Below are 20,527 nucleotides of genomic sequence, written 5' to 3'. Positions count from 1 at the left end.
GTGAATGGTTTTTATATATAAAAAAAAATTCTCTTCATATTAAAGTATGAGCCTTAATTTTTACATAAATCAGCAATTTATAGGATGAATTGATTAGAAAAAAGTAAAAAAAAAAAAAAAAGTAAAATCTGATCTCGACCTAAAAAAAAGACAATGAAATTTCTATAAATAAAAAACCGTCTTAATATGTAATGAAAAAAAAAATTTGGTAAATATTTTTTAAAAGATAAAAAATTTATTAAAATCACATTTCAAATTAAGTCTGAAAATCTAAACTGATGATCCAAACTTAACATAAATAAAAGACCTAAACTAAAAAAAAAAACATAAAAGGAAAAAAAAAATTTGTCTTAATGTTTAACCTAAAAAAGTAAATAATTTTTTTTTAGATTTAATGCTAAACCTAAGCAATAACAATTTAAAAAAACCCTCAAAAGCAAGACTTTTTTATTTATTTTTTTTAAAGGCACAGAAGTCTTTAAAAATGTTTATATTGAGAATCTATTCACGCTCTTGTATGTTGTCGTTGCTATAGCAACAAATCCTTCACTCTGTTTTCAAAGAGTGTTTTATTTAGTGAAGTTTACCGTTAGATGTTTATTAAATGATTATGGAAGGAGTCTCGAGTGTCGGTTCACCCCCAGAAATGAATCTGACCTTAAAATCAGCAAATAATATTGTCTTTACTTTATTTAGCAAGAACTGGCAACTATGTGGAGAGAGAGAGAGATTGAGAGAACCTCCTCTGGGGTTTGAGTTCATTCTGAGTCACACTGTAGAAACCCACTGAACTCTGATAGAAGTGAAGGCATCTGAGAACTTTTATCGGTTTATGCACTCAAAGTTGGAGGCACACGAGTGTAAAGAACATCTTTAGATACATGAAATCTTTCCTGTTGCATGATGGTGCCTCTGCGCACAAAGCCCGCTCCATGAAGATCTGCTTTCCATGGGTTGGAAGTGTATGGAAGATCTCCTGCTGTAGAGCTTCAACCCTATTGCACACGTTTGGGATGAACTGGAACGCTGACTGCACCCCCCAGGAACCTTCTCACCTTCTCACCTACATCAGTACCGGACTTTAACACAAAATCTAGTGGAACATCTCAGAAGAGTGGAGGAAATGAACAGCACGTGGAGAGTTAATGTGGGACGGAAGGTTCAGAAAGCAAATCATATGGTCGGGTGTCCACAAACGTTTGTCTTTAACAAACCTACACGTAAAACACAGCTCGGGGTCTGGAAACGCAGACGAATGAAACAGTTTGTGTGAAAAACAGTTTATTGAAGTTCCGGGAAAATGAATGAATATCGTGGATCTTATCGTTACACAAAAACGCAGATTTCTTAAAGAAAAAAAAAAACTAAGTGCTGTTGTGGATTCGTGACGTGAATCTCTGACGTGCTTTGTACAGCGAGCCTGAGGACGCGTGCGCCATCAGCAGAGACGAAGCGGTCTCACGGAGACCACGTGGAATCCCGCCCACGTGTTCGTCCACGTACGAGAGGACGAGACAGCACTCGAGGACGTCGGGGAAGACGCAGGTCTGGAAGAAAAGGAGGGGAAAAAGAACGTCAAAACGGAAAATCTATTCATTACGAGAAAAAGCTACAGACTCGTCCCGGGCCGAGCGTTGCCGTGGTAACCGTTCCTGTTACCGATACAAACGGAACCGTTTGATCCAGTGCTAAACGACTCCTACGCTACTGTTTCCATAGCAACTACGGCTACTCATTTAGTGCATTTAAATTGAAGTATTACATCAAAATGCAAAAATATAAATAAATAAAAACGAACATCCTTGTAGCTGAATGAATCTCCACAAAATCTAGTGGAACATCTCCCCAGAAGAGTGGAGGTTCTTATACCAGGAAACGAAGAATGGGATTTTCCAAAAAAAGAAGCACACGGCGATCTTCTGCTCAGGGGTCCACAAACTCAACAGAACATGAATGAACAGATTATGGAACTCCTCAAATCACTGACCTTCACATGATCGGGAAAAGCAGCGAGTGTCTTCTGTAGCTCAGCGATCTGAGCGACCAGAGCAGGAAACGTTTCAGAGTCTGCAGAAGGTCTGAGAGAAACAGAAACATCGAGCGATACGTCAGCAATAATTTTGTTAATTTGTAGAAAATATCGCGATATGATATTTCGGCCAAATCGCTCCATCAATACAATCAAAAGTTCTGATGAGCCACAATCTTGAAGATACAGATGTTCGCTGTACACCCCATACCCCCTGTACCTGTTCTCAGCATCTCCTGGTCCTTCAGAGCTCATTTTCTCATCTGTTGGATCTCCAGATCCCACCTGAAGGTGGGTGTGTTGTTGGACCATCATGGTCACTTTGCTCTGGATGGCTTCTAAAGCTCTCTGTGTGGCCTGAAGAGCAGCGTGAGGCTCCGACAGAAGGACATTCCAGAAGTCCTGAGGTTCCTCGATGCTCAAAACACCTTCAGGTTCTCCGGGAGCGGCATCTCCGTTCTCCACCGCCGCCCGGTGTCCGTTCAACTGTTTGAAGCTTCTGCAACTCCACCAATATTTATACATGAGCTGGTAGGAGATGAGAGCGTCCAGACTTCGAGAAGCAGCCAAGCTTTGTTCGTTACCCTGCACCTTCTGTTTGTAGGCCGTCACAGAATCCAAACCTGCAGAGAGAAAAAAAAATGTTAAAACCTTAAAAAAATTAATAAAAAAAGGATCCTCAAAGCGAGCTGCGAGTCTCGTACCTTCTGGAAGGAGAAGCTGGCACATCTCGTCCATCAGAGAGAAACTGTTAGCCTTGAAGACGCGAGTCAAAGCTCTAAGAAGCCCCTCTAGATGTGAGCTCCAGTCTACCAGCAGCTCGCTGAGTGCAAAAAGAGTGACGTCCAAAGCCACGTGAGGCAACATCTGCAGAACATCACACATCGATCACGCAATGACAAAAAGAAGCATGGAGATGTCAATGTTTTAAATAAAGATTGTGGAAAGACTCTTCAGTGTTGGAGATCTTTTTTTCTTCTCGGAAGCTTTACCTGTTTGAGAGTTGTTCCAGCAGATGGAGGCGGGTTCTCCACGGCTCCCAGCTGCTGATGGAGCGATCTGAGGTGGTCAAGATCTTCAAAGTCGATCCCGAACTCGCTCCTCCACACGCACAGTACGGCATCGAGGAAACGCCCGTCGCTCGGCTTGGACCAGGCGTTACACGACTGCAACGTCCACGTCACCAAGCCGGCGCTGGAGAGTCTCTGAGTGAGGAGCTCGCACACACCGAACACGAGCCTGTGACCCTACACGGGGGAAAACCATCAGAGGAACATGAGGAACTTTTCTCGCAAAAAACACACCCACAATTACAACATCATGGCCGTCTAACAAACTGACCAGCAAGGTGTCCTGGGTGCTGAGGATCTCCTGCACCTCCAGCCAGTCCTGCGAGTGCACCAGGTCTTTGGCACATCTCAGAGCGAGCGTGTGGCTCAGGTCTTTCTCGCCCGACAGCTTCGCCACGCCGGAGGCCGTCTTCAGCGACAACGAGTCCCCTTTCTTAGCGATGACTTTGGCCGCGTCGAAACCGGCGTCCACGGCGAGACAGCTGCAGGAAACGCAAGCACATTAAAAAAAAAAAAAAGCACAACAATTGGGTAATTTTATGAGGTAAATATCGATACTTCTGCGCGAGATGATGTACGTACGAGAAGTTATGAATTGTGTTCCAATCGTTTACTTTCTGTACGATCACGTTACTGCACAAACACGTTTCTACTGTTACCATGCGATTTATTTTTATTCTTGTGCTTGATCGTTATATGCGGGAAGCCCCCTAGTGGTAGAAACGTCAAATTACAAGAAACTTCTGTGAAAAATGTACTTGTGTTCATTCAGGAAATATTTTCACTTCATTAATGTCCACATCTGATTTATTTTTTAATTCTTACACACGAATCAAAAGGACACTTTGGACAGACATTTTTTTTCCCCAACCAGCTGTGATATGCGTTAATAAATCACTCACTGATAAACATTACAAATGATGAAGGATTTCAACAACATCGCAGGATAATGATATTATTTTGGATTGAATTTCTAGACAATCATCAGTCAAGTGAGTCACATGACACTATGAAAAGAGCATGCTCCTTTTACAGGGAACAATACGAAATCGTTTACCATATATGGCAATCCGAATGCGTTTCTTTATTCAAATGAGCACGGCCATGTCCAATCAGTGATCGTTAAATAAAAATCACGCTCCTCCTTCTGAATCCTGTGGATTTTAGCTCACCATTTAGCGGCGCTGGTGTAATGTCCGTCCTTCTCCAGTACAGCACTCCAGCTCATGTAGAGGTCCTTCAGCACGGCGTCCTCAGGCTGCAGTCTGGCTTTGGCCAAGGCGATCGCTTCCCTGTGGGGAAAAAACCCGCCAATTTAACCTCACGTCTTATTAAAACACGCCTCAGACGGCAGGACTTTTTAAAAATGTGTTAATTTTTTTTTTATTTGACTCGACCTGTAGAACTGGTGAGATTTGAGGAGGCTGATGGCTTCGTAGAGTTTGTGAATGGACACGAGGTGCGAGGCGGCTTTGAGGAACTGCTCCTGCATGCACAGCTGCTTCACGTACGCCTCGACTGTCCTCACCCACACCTGATACCCGGCTGGAAATGGACACAGTAGACTTATTTATTATATATTTATTTGGGTTTCAAGTCACGGTTCAAAACAAAATTGTCAATTTTTGTTCTTTTTATTAATGCAGTTTATAAGTGAACATCAACCGGTTACAATTTTAAAACGATTTAAAAAAATAAAATGCCTGCTTGGTTAAATAACAAAATACTATTTTTATTATATTTTATAAAAAATAAAATATTAAAGTAAAATAGAATAAATCAAATGCACGCAATAGACTTATTATATTGATTAAATCGAGCGACAAATTAAATTGGCACAAATTAAATCGAATAAATAAAATTTTATTTGCTTACATTTTTTAGACCCCATTTGGATAATTACAGACGTGTAAATACGTGCGTTTTTTTTACATTTAATATTAAACTTTCTAAAAATTTAAAAATGTAAAAATAAAAACTACTTACTTCAGCAGACTTTAACACACGTCTTCATTCCCTCCATCCTTCATTCATTTACTCCCTCGATACGTGCAACACACGTTTATTCACAACGTCCTTTCTTCACTTAGATATTGAACAATAAAAAAAAACTCCACCGAAAGATTATTTATAATCGCTAATCTTTCGCTTTACTCGTCGAGTCTTAAATCCGCCACGATGCATGAATCCGTCCGGCAATTAAAACCGTCCGTGTGGAAACATTGCGAAAGTTCTTGATTTACAGAATTTCAAAACACCGTCATTAAAACATCGAGAAGAATATTTCATCTTCATGCTCTGTGTTGAGTTCGGTTTCACTGATCATAAACATACATGTGCATAAAGCATCCATATTTCTCCATGTTGATTAGAGTATTAAACACTTGAAAAATATTAATTTAAGGCACATTTAAACAGATGCAAATGTGCGATGAAGTTGTTAAAATATTTGAATCGATTTATAAAAAAATAAAAACCCAGAAAAAGAAAAACAGTGACACTGCGCTAAAAGTGAGAGGCGGAGACTAAACAAACTTAAGGTCCGAAACTTAATATGTACATAAGGTAGTAAAACCGTTACTATGGAGACGGCCTGTGCTGGAGGGAAAGAAGAAAGCCTTACCCATCGGTGCTAAGCTCAGTAAGTGGTCCGTGAGCTGTCCTTTCTCTGTAGCCAATTGCAGAGCTCCAATCAGATCTCCTTTCCACAGCCTCAGATACATCATTGACTCGTAATGTCCTGCTTCCAGGTGACCGTCCTCTGCACCAACACCAGAAAGCTAGATCGTTAAACACCGCGGAGCTGGCGAATTCTCAAGACTGATTGGTACGGGGTTATCGGGTAGAGGACGAGCGATTATTTGTGAACCCACAGCTCATGTACAACAGATGCTATGGAAAAATCCGAGATGTAAAATCGTTCAGGAAATTCCGATGGGTGTGTAAACGCTTATGGAAGGAGTCTCAGAGCTTTTCAGTAAGTTTGCATGAGAAGGAACAAGCTGTAAATGATGCTCTTATTATTATTATTATTATTATTTTTTAATTACCTTCCTCCTGGAACATCCTGTAGAGGGCGCACCGATCTGCGAATAAGCCCAGCTGGATGAGTTCTCCGGTTCCTGCTACACAGTTCTGCGTCTCGCCTGGAAAAAGAAGAAAACGTTTTTCATGAAAAGCTTCATCTGGAGTGGAACGTATGATACACTGTATGGACAAAAGTTTGTGGACACCTGACCATTAAGCTTGGTACTTTCTAAACATCCCATACCACGTTTAGAAGGTGAGGAGGCCTGGGCTGCGTTCACATTCATCCCAAAGGTGATCAATAGGGATGGAGCTCGATAGCTAGAGATCTACACACTTCCAACTCATGGAAAGCAGATCTTAACGGAGCTGGATACTGTCATGCTGGAACTGGTTTGGTGGTAACAGTTTGCAGAAGAACCCCATGTGGCTGGTAAGGTCAGGTGTCCCAATACATTTGGCCGCACAGTGTATCTTGTGTGGTGTGAAAATGTTTGGGGATTAAACTCATCATGTGGAATGGATCGGTACTGCATGATAGAAAGAATTGTGAGATTTGGTTTCTGACCCTGTGTGTGTGTGATCTTGGCGAGTGTGAGGCAGTCCTGCTGAAGCTCCTCTTTAGCTCGGTGGTCCATGGAAGCGCTCAGAGGCAGGATGGAGCGCGGCTTCCTCTTCTTCACGGACAGATCTAGAAACACAAGACGGACCGATTTTAGTCATCGTTCCTCGTTCGAGCTTTTGAAAAGCATACTGGATAAAAAAAATAAAAAAAACAATCGACAAAACACTCCATGTAAAATAGTACTGAACTGAATTAGCAAAAAAAAAAAAAAAAAGTATGTGAATAACTGATACCACCTCGTATAAATAATACATATAATATAGCGCGATCTTTGCACCTCACGTGTAAAAACAAACAGCACGTAGTGTCAGTTATTCGCCTATAGAGGCCGCTCTCGTAATGACAGTGGACCGGAAGCCGGAAAAACTATCTGTGTGGATTTTTGCAGATAGCCGATAGATCCAGTGATCAATTATCAGCAAAATCGAAGAATCTGTCAACCTTTTTGAAGCTATGCTGTGCACAGGAACATTGTCGTGATGGAACAGGTTTGGGTCTTTAGGTTCACCCAGGTGTTGAGGAAAAAATTATAATTTATGAAAAGCTGTATAAGGAAGGAACCTTGAGAGGAACCAGACTTAAAAGGCTCCCTTCTCTGGAGCTTGTCTACAAATCCAAAATAGGACCACCAACCTTCTACCTCACGGCACCTCATGGAACAGAATACTCTACGCTGATATGATGATCTTCACGACATAACTTTATGGTACTGAGAATGTGTATGTGTAACTATAGAAAACGCTCTCCTTCTCTCTCTGATGTTCAGGAGACTGGAACTCTAAACTGCATCCATTATACACATCAAGTTCTCCTACATTTTCATACTGAAATCTGCTCACAAGCGAGAACTTACAGGACTTTTTCTCCAGCAGAAATGTAAAAAGAGAAGATCTACTGTTACTGGAGGAGGATTAGATCTTTTACTCCAAGACATGAACCTTCATCTACACATGGTTCATTCTCGTCCTGAGCGTTTTCTCGTATATATTTATATACCTGGCTTTTCTTTCTTCTTCTCCTCCTTCTCTTCTTTCTTCACGGTTGGAAAAGTTTTCTCTCCGTTTACACGCACTTTCTCCGTGACGGAAGCGGCTTCCTGAGACGGGCCTGCACACAAAACGAGAAGATCTTCACATTCTGATACGTTCGAGACAGAAAGAGCGATGATGAGACGAGCGCAACGTTACCGGCGACAGCGGAGACGACGTGATCGTCTTCCGCTTCGTCTTCCGTCGGACCTTCGTCCATTCCGCTGTTGGTTCCTCCTCCGGCTTCGTCTCCCATTGGCGCTTCGTTTTCGTCCGTCTTCTTCTCAGCTGCCTTCTTCTTCTTCTTGGGTTTCTTCGGGGGGGCTTTCTTCTTCTCCATCTCCGCACGTCTCCTACCTGAGGAGAAGCAGAGTTCCGACGTTCCTCACATCGCAGTCTGAAAACTGGTCTGTCACACAGAAGGTTAAAAGGGTTTGTACACACTCTTCGGAGGTCTGACGTTCTCCTGCTTGGACACGGCCCACTCGTGCACAGTGAAGTCATCGGCACCGGTCCAGATCAGGTCAGGATGAACAGGTGACCACTGGACACACAGCACACGTCCGTTATGAGCTCTGTAGTTACACACCGGCTCCTGCTTCAGCACATCCCATACCTGCAGCAGAAAGAGCACACACACACACACACACACACGAGAACTTTATTGGGACACCCGTCGTTTCCAACCACAAGTTCCCACAAACCTGGAGGCACACAACTGACTAGGGTTGCAAAATTCCAGGAATTTTCATGACAGGAAACTTTCCATGGGAATAACAGGAACAAACTGGGAATTTACTAAATTGGTGTAGTTGGAAAAATTTAATCTTTTAGGAGGATTTCGGTTAAAACACCCAGATTTAATGTGATTTCAGTAGAACTTCTACCTGAACATTCATCAATGCTGCATGTCATCATGTTTATATTTGCAGATGATTCAGTTTAAATCAATTCCTGGTAAGTTTCCAAATTGGAATGTTTCCAAAATACCCACAGTTCCCATGGAAAGTTTCCAAAAAAGCTTCCACCCCTTCGCAACCTTCTATAGGACGCCTTTGGATGCGCTACCATGCGATCTTCTTCACTTGAACGACGAGACCCGAACCTGTTCCTCCCTGACAATGTCCCTGTGCACAAATCCAGCTTCATGAAGATCTGCTTTCAAGTGGAAGATCTCCAGCTATAGAGCTCCAAACCGCTTTGAACGATCAAATGTGAACTGACTGCACCCCAGGCCTCCGCACGTTCATCACCTTCATCACTCTAACACACATCCTTAACCCTGAACGACTCTCCACAAGATCTAAAGGAACATCTCACCAGAAGGGTGGAGGTTGAAAGAATGAGGCAGACGCTGTATTTAAGGTATTTGAAGAAGGTAGTAGAAGGACTCGCCTGAGCCGTGCCGTCGTAGCAGGACGTGACCAGCTGAGCGTCATGGTGAGGACTCCACTCCAGACCCGTGATTTTGTTGGTGTGACCAGACAACGTGCGGAAGGCTTCGGTCACCAAAACCGGGTTCTCAGATGGGTTCTCTTTATTTAAAAAAAAATTATTTAAATATATAAAAATGAGCACAATTGTATAAAATTTGTAAAAAAAAAAATAAAATTTTTAATATATAAAAATATTATATAAAAAACATTTACAGTATACAATTATTTTAATTATTTAATACTTTTTTTTTTTAAATATAATATATAAATATTTTTTTGTTATAATTGTGTCTTTTAATCACTGCTGGTATTTTATTGTCGTGTTTCGGGGCGTGTCCATGCGATGCAGACCGATGGCGCTGCGCAGGTCGTGGACGTAGACGAGAGCGTTGCTGGAGCCCGAGGCGAGCAGGCAGTGCAGCTCAGGCCTGGTGCTGGAGTGCTGATGGTGCCAGCGTAGTGCGTTGATGATTTTATGGTGCTGCTGCACGGTGCACAGGAGCTTCAGACTTGGAGCCTCGAACACTTCTACAGAACTGCAAGAGAAATTATCAACTGATGAACTGAAAAAATATTCGAATGAAAAAAAGGGGCCAGGAGGAAACTCCAACAGCTTCATTATTAAATATAAAAAGACGTGACAGATGCTGATTCCAGATGCTGATTCCTGAGCAGCAGATCCATTCGGTCAGTTTTGCTCTGCAAACATCAACTCCTCCATTCTGGGAAGTGAAGGTCAGGTGATCCACGGCCAGGTGTAAGGCCTTACACCATTATTACGTTCACCTCGGGCTGTTCTTCAGCTCCACATCGTGCTTCATGTAACCCGTGTGTAGCTGCTGATTGAGGAATCCACTCACCCGTCTTCATTTCCGATCGCCAAGATTTTCCCGTCCGGCTTCCAGCTGAGGTCCGTGTGAGGAGAGATTTTGTGCTGCAGAAAAAAGTAGGTTTATTAGAACATCGCTGGATCACGTGCACCACTGTAGCGACGCTCACGTGTACAGAGTTCTCCAGAAACCACTTACTCTGATGTTGTTCGAGTCGCGGATGAGTTTGTCGATGTTGCTGGCTTCGTCTGAGAGCTTCCACGGGTCGTGCTGGAAGATAACTCCTTCTCCTGCACAGCTGTACAGCGTGTACTCGGGTTTATCTCCTGCACCTGCAAACCAAAAAAGAATAATAATCAGGTAAAGTAGGAGACCCAAACCTGCTCCAACATCACAGTGCAAACAAAGCCAGCTCCATGAAGATCTGCTTTACATGGGATGGAGTGGAAGATCTCCTGCTATAGAGCTTCAACACAATCAAAACATGAATGAATGAACGCTGACTGAACTCCCAGGAGCCTTCTCACCTTCTCACCTCCTCACCTCCATCAGTACCTGACTTTAATACCACACTTCCTTGTAGCTGAACAAATCTCCACAAAATCTAGTGGAACATCTTCCCAGAAAAGTGGAGGTTATTATAACAACAAATGTGCCATCTTTCTCACTCACTCTCTCTCTCACACTCCCTCCCTCCCTCTCACTCTCTCTCGCACACCTCCTCCCTCCCTCTTTTTCTCTTTTTCTCTAAAACAAAAGCAATGATCTCCTCCATCCTGATGAAAGACAAAGTGAGAAACCGCCTTCAGTGATTTAGCAGTAAAATGGCCGTGAAGGAATGAAGTCGTACACCATCTCCCTCCATTAGAGTGAGAGAGAGAGAGAGAGAGAGAGAGAGAGAGAGAGAGAGAGAGAGATACTCACCAAATGACAGAGGTGGAACTGGAGGACCCCAGTCCAGAGAGTAAACTGTTCTACGGTGGTACGTGCTGGAGATCTGTGGAGGCCTAAACACAGACACACACACACACACATCTTTAACACAGAACACTAAATGTGTATTGATATAGCAACAGGTGTGTGTGGTGTATGTGGTGTGTGTGTGTGTGTGTGTGTGTGTGTGTGTGTGTGTGTTAGTACTTGTTGGAAAAAACTTCATAGATTCCCACTTTTCCGTCGTCCGTTCCGAAAGCTAATGATCCCTCCTTTACTGGATGCCACGCCAACTATAAAACCCAGAAAAACACCAGATCAACAAGGAAAGAAAGAAATGACACAAAAAAACAACAAGAAGGAAATAAAAAAGACAAAAATGTTGGGTGTGCAAGAAAATAAGAAAAAAAAATGACGCGAACAATAAAAAAATAAAATAAAAGTAAGACAAAGGAAATGAAAATGAAAGACATGATGAGGAAAAAAAGAACATGACAAGAAAGAAGGAAATAAATGACAAGAGAAAGAACGAAACAAAAAAAATTATTAAAACAAAAAAAGACAAAGAAAGCGAGTGCAAGTGAGAAAGTAAGAAAGAAAATGATGGGGGGGAAAAAAAGACAAAAAAAGTAAAAGTAAGAGAGAAATAAAAGAAAGAATTAAAGAAAGAGAGACAGAAAGAAAAATCACACAGAATGACAAAAGAAAGAACAAAAGAAATGACAAGAACAAAAAAAAAAAGAAAGAAAGAAAGACAAAAAAAAAAATAAAAAAAAGAAGGAAATAAATGACGAGAGAAAGGAAGAACAGAAAAGAAAGAAAACGAGTGCGAAAGTAAATGATGGGAAAAAGCCAAAGAAGTAAGAAAGAAAGAGAGAATTCAAACTGAGGAAGGACAGAATGAGCAGAAAGGAAGAAGGAAAGAAGGAGCTGTGATTATTAAAGAAAGTGAGGACACGTCGAGGTGTTAGAACGATGATGTACAGCGGTGACTTTGGACTTGATCCCCTGCCAGAAGGTCCTGGTGTGGTAGGGGTTGTGGATGGACATCGTGTTCCACACGCGGATCATGTTGTCTCCGACGCCCAGCGCCAGGACGCCTGAGGCCACTGGGGAGAAGCTCAGAGAGTAAACGAAGCCTCCCATGGTGGGTAAAGTCCAGCAGCACTCCAACGTCTCCACATCCCAACACTTCACCTGAGGAGGAGATACAACACGACAGATGAAAACCCCACACACACACAACACTCATTATAAATCCGGTTCTTCAGCGTCACGGAGAGAGAAGAACGAGTCTCACGTCTCTGTCCATGGAGGTGCTGATGAGAAGATCTCGCTCCCCCACACGCGCTGAGCTCAGGTTGAAGACGATGCGGTTGTGGTTCTGACCATCTGATGAGCTGCCCAGCAGAATCCATTTCTGTTTACCGGATTTCGTGAGATCCCAGAGCACCAGTTCTCCACTGAAGACACACACACACACACAAAAAACAAAAACAAATAAACACCATATCCAGAGTAACTTATAACTAAGCAGCTGAAGGTCAGGGGCCTTGCTCAAGGGCCCATCAGTAGGAGTTTAGGATTTGACCTCACGACCTTCCGATTCCAAAGCCTTAATTACATTATGTACATTTACAAAGTTGACACTAAACAAAAAATCTACACAAACAATTTTTTTTTATTTTTTTTTTTTTCAGTTTTAATTGGTAAAATAATTACTTAATTAATAACCCTTTTAAAAGGGTAAAAGCAGAAAACATCCCACATCACACCAGAGCTCAGACTCGAGAGCTGAGGATCGTTTCACACGCTTCAGCAAGCGACGACAAATCAAAATAGAAAGTAAGAAAGAAAAAAAAAGTAAAAAAAAAGAAAGGAATAAGGGTTATAGACTGTATATACTGTTTAAAGAGGCTTTAAACTTCTCACGTGTACGTTACAGAAGCTGGGGTCTAAACACAGGGTCAGCCAGAGGGTTAAGGGCCTTGCTCAGGGGCCCCAAGAGTGGCAATTAGTGATACCGTGGCTTGAACCCCCGACCTTCAGAGCAGTAACACAGAACCTTAACCACTGAGCCTCCAGTTCCCCAGTAAACACGTAAAGAGCAGAAGATCCAGACCCGAAGCAGCTGGAGACGACTTGTGAAGGTCTTCCTTTCGGCCAGTGCACCGTGAGCCAGAGTCTCTCCTTCACCCCGGGGTCCACGCCCGTGCCTCGCCTCTTCAGAAACGGCAGCTTCAGGGTCATAACACCTGCAACACGACGTGCACGTCATAAAAAAACCCCGAAATACGAACACACACACACACACACACACACACACACACAAATAAATAAATCAACAAATCAAATATGTAAATAAATAAATGAATGAAAGTTTAAAAAAAAAAATAAATAAATAATCAATAAAATAACAAAAAAGAGAAAAAAAACATTTTAACTGCATTTATTAAAAACAGTAAGAATAAATAAATAAAATACTAATAAATAAATAAATCATTTATTTAGGATTAAAAAGCGCAAGAGAGAAAATCTGAATAAATTCTGAATGCGTAAGTAATAAATTCGTTCACTTTATATTATATTTATATGTAAGTAAAAAAATAGATATATTTATTACATTTATTATGTAAGTATATATTATATATAAAAAACTAAAAAATAATTTTTTTTTAAATGAAAAAATCATTATTTATGACATTATTAATATTCATTTAATAACGCATAATTATATTAATATCATTAATTGTTCACAGTGCTAAAGAATATATATTGCATCTTTAATTAATTAACACACACACACACACACCTTTGCCTCTTGCCGTGCTCCAAATCCGAACGGTCTGATCTCGGCTACCTGACGCCAGGTAACCACCACCACCTCCAGCACCTCCACGCTCGACCTCCACCGGCCCGCTGGACGCGTCTGCAGAGAAGGAATACGAATACGTCTGGAATGTGCAAGAAGAACTTCAAAAGCTTCACACAGCAAAAAAGAAAGTAGTGAATTCGACTAAAACATGTTTTAACGCTTATTTGAAGACATTCTGTTCCTCTCTAAAGTCATTATTTTACTGCACTTCCAGATCATTTCACTTGTTTCGTCGTCTTAAATTTTGCATTTATTTCTCCATTTTAGAAGGTTATTATTTTTTTTCCAGTGTAAATCGTCTAATTCTATTTCTCAGATCTTGGTGAAGACACGATACCAGCGATGTCCTCAGGCCGGCCGTACAGCGCGTCCTCCTGGGGTTCGGGACACCAGGCGAGAGCGTGGATCTCCTCTTCATGACCTCTCAGACGGTGGATCACATCTCCTTTCTTACTGAGGTCTATCAGAACGATCATTCCATCCTTGTACCTTTGGAGAACAGAGAGAGAGAGAGAGAGAGGGGGAAAGAAGGACAGATATGGTGTGGGACAATGCAATGTTCTAAAAGTGGCATCAAAGTTCTTTAGAAACCGTCACAAGGATTTGGAGGTGGTTGGAGGAGAAGTCTTACCCGATGGCGACGTGGTTCTCGTTGTGTGGAGAGCAGGACAGACTGAAGATGGTTCTGGGTTCGGGGAAGAAGCTCCGAGTGTCTCCTCTGCCAAACCAGTGACACACCACGATTCCCTTCTCATCTCCTGACACCAGTAAAGCTTTCTGCCTCGGAGACCAGTGAATGGCCGAGATGGTGTTCTAGAACCACACAATTCCAGAACCCACGTGATTTAGAGGTGAGAAGTTACTCAAGTCGTTTATCTTTTTCTCCATGAATATGTATTAAATTATCATCATTTCTTTCCTGTCTAATTTGCATAAAAACACACATTTTAAATTCCCAGGAAAACCGTAATGTAACGCAAAAAAACCGCAGGAAAACCCGGGGGTGATGTGATGACGGGACTGTGGACGCTTCTGCTGGAGATGATGTATGTGGGCGGTGCAGCTGTGGCTCCAGTGAAAGGAGACGTGTAGAAACGTGTTCATTGGCTATGAGTTCGTCTCCCTGTATGAGATTCCTGTGTGTGATGCAGCGCTCTGCTCTGTTCTACTGCACTTCTCTATAATACTGATGTTTCTACAGATGTGGCGACGTAATGATGGGATTCAGTTCAGGCAGGACAGATCCCTGATCACCTCCTCATCCTCAAATCCTGCTCAGTCAACAAACAAACTGTCTGTTCGAGAAGAAATGTCGGCGATTTGTACTGAAAAAAGGAAAAAACGAGAAGAACTTGTCGGAGAGAAGAGCATCAGTGAGTGCGAACACGTTCTTCAGAGCATTTTTGATCAAAATCAAGTAGACGAATAAAGAATAAATTGTAACCGCATTCCTTGTGATCTGGTAAGAGGAGAAGATGCTCTGGATGAATCCTACCTGATGGACTTGATGTTCCTCTAACAGCACCTTCTGGTCAGCATCCCAGATTTTGATGGTCTTATCATCTGAGCTGCTTGCACAAACATGTTCTTGAGCCTCATGCCTGCAGAATGAGAAGCCAGAAACTCTTTCGCTGTGGCCCCTGAGTTCACCTGGGGATGAAGAACATGAGAACAGTAATGATAATAAGAGGAGAGCATGGACTTTAGAACAGAGGTGGACCAGGGGTGGACACTGTGAGATGATGCGAGCTTCATACCGAGCACTGTTGCTGATGAAGCGCTGACTTTCAGAAGGTAGATCGTGTTCTTAGCTCCAAAGCCCAGCACGCCGTGGACGCTCAGGTCGCTGCAGCGTGAGCAGTACCAGTTCGGCGACGCAGGAACAAGCCGCTCGTGCATCCCGACTGTCTGGAAGACAAACCGATCTTGGAAAGTTCAAGTTCGAAGTTCAGAAGCTCAGACGCCCCTCACACCAGACAAGCTTCTACACCTTCCATTCACCCATGCTGCTTCCTCGTTTGCCCACCGGCCTTCAGTTAATCCCGCCTCCTAACTCAATATTGGCTAAACTTGTAATAGTTCCGCATCCATTATCCAATCATATTCCCAGAAGGCATAACTGACCAATCAGGATGGAGCACAAGAATGCGGGTGGGAACAAAACGCTTTGCGTCTCCAAGAATGCCGTCTATCGATATTAGATGTCGCAAACTTTTTTTGTGTGTTTAAAAATATATTCAAATATAATCAACATATCGTTAGTATAGAAACAAACAAAACAAATGCCAAACTTATAAATAAATCGAAACGTTACAATGTATACTTTTGTTGTTTAGCTTTTATACAACATGCAAACTCGAGTTACTTTACGACAGTGCTGGAAAAGGTTGTGTTTCGTTCCAACATGGCGCCCTCCACCATGACAGCGAGTGGTAAACTGACTATCTATATTTATTATAAATTGTTATTAAAATCTGAGTATTTTGGTTTTAAGGTGTTATTTTTTTTTTCTTTTCGCAGGTGTGACATTACTCAATCGTTTATTAGGACAAATTTCTTCAAGGTGTGTAATTCAGATTATTCAGATACTGGAGATGTTCAGGAATCAAGGACAAAAGATATAAATGTTTAGATCATTTATAGTTTGTATAATGTTCTTGAATTTTTTTCTATTAAAGTAAATTTATATATCTATCTCTCTCATGTGTGTGTATATATATATATATATATATATATATATATATATATATATATATATATATATATATATATATATATATAAAATTGTTCAAATTAAATAATATTGTACTTCTGTATATTGTATATTCTGTACACTGAAAAGTTGCAATATAATTATATATATATATGTATGTGTTTATGTGTATATATATATATATAAAAGGGTGTAACGGTACACAAATTTCACGGTTCGATACGTATCTCGGTACAGCAGTGAGGAAGAAATGCAAGACACAAAATTGCTTGTCGTTTGTTATTAATGCAGTTTATTATTATTATTAACATTTGTGGACATCAGTTTAACAAATAAATTATATAAAAAATAAAATTGATTTAATCAAATTAATGCAATACACGTTTTTATTATATTGATTGAATTGAGTCATCGAATTAAATGGCCACAAATTGATCAAATAAAATTAAATACAGGGAAAAATGTGAATTAAATAGTTTACATTTGTTAGATATATTTGTAATACAGATGTGTATATAACAGTGTGTGTGTGTGTGTGTTTGTTTTATATTTATATTTTTCTGAAGATATTTTTTCATTCATTCACTCCCTCGATATGCAAAATCGTCCCTCGATATGCAAAATTCTCCTTTTAAGAGAAATTCTGAAGCTCGACATTATGTGCTGTTTGAACATCCCATTCCCCATTTACTGTTCTAATATCCTCCACTCTTCTGAGATGATGTTCCACAAGGGTTTTAGTAAAGTCAGGTACTGATGAATGTGAGAAAGTGACGAGGTCTCGGGTGCAATTAGCATTCAGGATCAATAGGTTTGGAGCTCTAAAGGTCTTAAATGAATAAATGAATGTAATGATGTTTGTCTGATCTTGTGCTCCAGGTTTCCCACGCTCTTCTCCCAGACGTCGTGTCTTCACACCAGTGCAGTGTTCAACAACAAGAACTGGGAGAGGAAGAACCGCATCGTTTACCCGCCTCAGGAGCAGGATGAGCCACGCAGACCGGCGGTCAGTGACCCCTTCATTACCCTTTCAGCAGAGGCTTTCAAGAGATTTGATATATTAATATTGATTTTTTTTTTTTTTTTCAGGAGGTCCATCATTGCAGACGCCAAATTAAGTACAGCAAAGACAAGATGTGGTACCTGGCTAAGCTGGTGAGAGACGCTGGATACCACAGGATGTTTTTATATTTCTGACGTGCATTTAACTCCTCAATCCCTCTAACACGGGTGGCGCTGTAGACCTGATGTATATTAATTGAGTTGAGTTTTCGAGTGTGTGTTTGAGTTCTTGAGCAGCTGCGCATCGTTTAAAACACCAACGTATCCGGCGACCATCCGTATCTGAAGAGATTCCGCACGCTGAAGGTCTAGTCTGCAGCCCAACTCGGTCTCCTTGAGAACCACGATTAATCATGGTGGTGGTGTTTGAGTGCGTTCGTGGAGTAAATGAGATGTTTACCACAGGATTGGAGGGCGGCGTGATCCCGGCCCAGCGTGCTCAGGAGGAATTGGAAAAGCTGCAACCAGAAATAAATAGACGCCCATATTCATAGCGACTTACATTTATCTTATTCATACACCTGAGCAGCTACGGGGTTAAGGGCCTTGCTCAGGGGCCCAAGAGTGGCAGCTTGGTGTGGCTCAGTAGTGGAGCCTGTGATTTATTTATTTATTATTATTATTATTATTATTATTATAAACAGGGGTGGCCAGGCATGGGCCAGCAGTTACTCTTGGGTGGCCCCGGAAAAAAAAAATGTATCCAATCCCAGTCTCCCACTTTACGAATGCCGGAAAACTGGAAAACTATCAGCGATTACTAAACATTATCGCGGTTCAAACATCATCGTATGGACGTGATCGCGGTTCTCCGAGAACAATAAGTGGGCACTCAGTAATGAAGAGGTTGGACTTCTGATCAGAAGGTCATAAGTTCAAATCCCAGCACCACCACCACACCCCTGCCACTTCAGCAAGGCTTTTAACCCCTTAACGTCTCAGCTGTATAATTGAGATCTGATATTTGAGAAATTACGAGCGGTGGGGCCACTGGTGTAGCTGGGATTTGAACTCATGACCTTCAGATCGGAAGTCGAATATCTCAACAGCTAAACTCCCACATCCCATATTGGGAATCATAGTTTTTGGAAGGTATCTTTTAAAAATTGTGGTTTTACTTTTGCTGTTCCTGAATTTAACGCCGAGTTTCCGTCCCTGTGGCAGATCAGAGGCATGAGCATCGACCAGGCCCTGTCTCAGCTCGAGTTTAATGACAAGAAAGGAGCCAAGATTATGAAAGAGGTAACTTCATACCTGATCGCTGCCCGGCTGTCACGTCTCTCCCCCTGCGTCTGACGTGGGATTTTTTTCTTTGCTTTTACCCAACAGGTCCTTTTGGAAGCGCAGGAAATGGCAGTGAAGAACCACAACGTTGAATATAAATCCAACCTGTATGTGGGTGAGTTTATAGAACCGTAATTCTTACACGATATACAATTATATGGTCAAAAGTATTGGGACACCTGACATTTCCAGCCGTACATGGTTCCTTCTCAAGCTGTTACCCCCAAAAAATCAAATGACGGGAGCATGAAATTTTCCCTTCACTTGAACTTTATTTTGGAAGTTTATTGTTAACATTTCCTTCTCACCATCAGGTTGTTTGGAGCCATTTAGTCCCCTTACACAGCCGTCCTGTGAGGTCTAGACTGAAGGACATTTAGTCCAGATTTTGCTGCACTGGATTTAAATGTAGATCAAGTCAGGAAGAAGATTATAAATCAAATTCACCAGATACTGGGACGTGGGATGATCTATATTGTGAGCCACCAAGTCCTATACATAGTGAAAGATATAAATGATGGTTATGGAGAAGAAGATCAGAAGATCTAGATCATAGCCGATAACATTAAACCTTCTCCTGTCTTCTTTTCCACTTCTAAATAAAGTTGTGATCGAACCTATTTCCAGAGTATCATATCAGCACTTTCTTTCCTCCTCAACAGCCGAGTCGTTCACAGGTAAAGGCCAGTACCTGAAGCGCATCCGGTACCACGGTCGAGGCATGTTCGGCATCATGGACAAAGTGTACTGCCATTACTTCGTGAAGCTGGTGGAGGGTCCGCCTCCCGTGCTGGAGCAGAGTACGCCGTTCGACCAGGCCAAGGAGTACGTAGAAGAGCTGAAGAACCGGACCATCATCTACTCTCTCTGAGTTATTCAATCATCCTAGCAGATTCGTTCCATTTATGTAAATAGTACCGCAATAAAACGCTTGAAAATACGTGAGCGTGTGTGAGTGTAAAGCATCTTCTGCGTGACCTTCCTCCACTCAGCATGGCATTTTCCACGTGACATTTCCCTCCATAACGTTTTTCATTAGCCGGATGATCGGTGCACCGCTCTGCCTTTTTCCCCTTCAACATTCAGTGACACACACACACACACACACACACACACACACACACACACACACCGTTTTTTTCTGCGACATGACCTTTAGCTCGAACTCGTCTCGCCTTGTTCCGCTCTGGAACGTCACCCGTGGAGCAGATGAGTTCTAAACCCGGCTCCTGTTTTCACTAAATTGTCCATTAAAGAAAAGATTTGGACGCATCTGACGGCGCAACAAAAAGCTTGACTTTCTGAAAAGGGAGAATTTAATTGGGATAACAACCTTGTGATTTCAGACGTAATTGCAGTGAGCAGAACATAATGGCCAATTTTGAACGATTTCATCTCCGTTTATAATTATTTATAAGCAAGAATTACTCGTGTAGTCACATTAAAATGGTGTAAGGTCTCACACCTGCCCATGAATGATCACCTGATGCCAGGGTCACGTCCCAGCATTGAGGAGTTAAAACTGTTATCGATGTTTGCAGAGCGAAACTGGATGAATGGGTTACATCTACAATTCTAATGCTTCGTATCACACACCCAGATAAAGTAGTGTCCG

The 20,527-nt window shown here is 41.8% G+C and overlaps 2 protein-coding genes across 2 annotated transcripts; one reads left to right on the top strand and one right to left on the bottom strand.

Annotated features, from left to right (window-relative positions):
* Positions 1-1,264: 1,264 nt before the first annotated feature.
* gemin5 (gem (nuclear organelle) associated protein 5) lies at positions 1,265-15,909 on the bottom strand. Its single transcript, XM_083564307.1, has 28 exons — positions 15,611-15,909; positions 15,349-15,503; positions 14,485-14,666; positions 14,191-14,342; positions 13,791-13,907; positions 13,101-13,233; positions 12,279-12,441; positions 11,963-12,175; positions 11,186-11,271; positions 10,970-11,052; positions 10,244-10,377; positions 10,076-10,149; positions 9,567-9,751; positions 9,175-9,314; positions 8,224-8,395; positions 7,939-8,136; positions 7,748-7,858; positions 6,695-6,817; positions 6,150-6,245; positions 5,723-5,860; positions 4,497-4,644; positions 4,272-4,391; positions 3,371-3,581; positions 3,022-3,276; positions 2,734-2,896; positions 2,250-2,652; positions 1,988-2,078; positions 1,265-1,547 (listed from the first exon to the last, which is right to left on the bottom strand). Exons 1-28 carry the CDS (start codon positions 15,750-15,752, stop codon positions 1,365-1,367), a joined length of 4,371 nt encoding a protein of 1,456 aa, XP_083420433.1. The 5' UTR covers positions 15,753-15,909; the 3' UTR covers positions 1,265-1,364.
* Positions 15,910-16,149: 240 nt separating this feature from the next.
* Positions 16,150-19,852, top strand: mrpl22 (mitochondrial ribosomal protein L22). Its single transcript, XM_083564468.1, has 7 exons — positions 16,150-16,285; positions 16,374-16,416; positions 17,446-17,572; positions 17,656-17,721; positions 18,793-18,870; positions 18,958-19,027; positions 19,575-19,852. The coding sequence occupies exons 1-7, from the start codon at positions 16,258-16,260 to the stop codon at positions 19,781-19,783; spliced, it is 621 nt and encodes a 206-aa protein (XP_083420594.1). The 5' UTR covers positions 16,150-16,257; the 3' UTR covers positions 19,784-19,852.
* Positions 19,853-20,527: the final 675 nt, after the last annotated feature.

The sequence above is a fragment of the Silurus aristotelis genome, assembly GCF_946808225.1.
Source record: "Silurus aristotelis genome assembly, chromosome: 16".
NCBI lineage: Eukaryota > Metazoa > Chordata > Actinopteri > Siluriformes > Siluridae > Silurus > Silurus aristotelis.
The sequence above is the reverse complement of the archived record's forward strand: the minus strand, read 5'-3'. Positions and strand labels throughout refer to the sequence as shown.

What these genes read in the sequence shown, in the direction of transcription:
- gemin5 (XM_083564307.1), bottom strand. Translation starts at nt 15,752, where the DNA reads ATGCACGAGCGGCTTGTTCCTGCGTCGCCGAACTGGTACTGCTCACGC. An exon ending in TCAAGTCCAAAGTCACCGCT is followed by an intron (nt 11,272 to 11,962) that starts GTACATCATCGT and finishes TGGGTTTTATAG; the next exon opens with TTGGCGTGGCATCCAGTAAA. An exon ending in AGTTCCACCTCTGTCATTTG is followed by an intron (nt 10,378 to 10,969) that starts GTGAGTATCTCT and finishes TTTGGTTTGCAG; the next exon opens with GTGCAGGAGATAAACCCGAG.
- mrpl22 (XM_083564468.1), top strand. Translation starts at nt 16,258, where the DNA reads ATGGCGCCCTCCACCATGACAGCGAGTG. An exon ending in CTCCACCATGACAGCGAGTG is followed by an intron (nt 16,286 to 16,373) that starts GTAAACTGACTA and finishes TTCTTTTCGCAG; the next exon opens with GTGTGACATTACTCAATCGT. An exon ending in GAGCCAAGATTATGAAAGAG is followed by an intron (nt 18,871 to 18,957) that starts GTAACTTCATAC and finishes TTTACCCAACAG; the next exon opens with GTCCTTTTGGAAGCGCAGGA.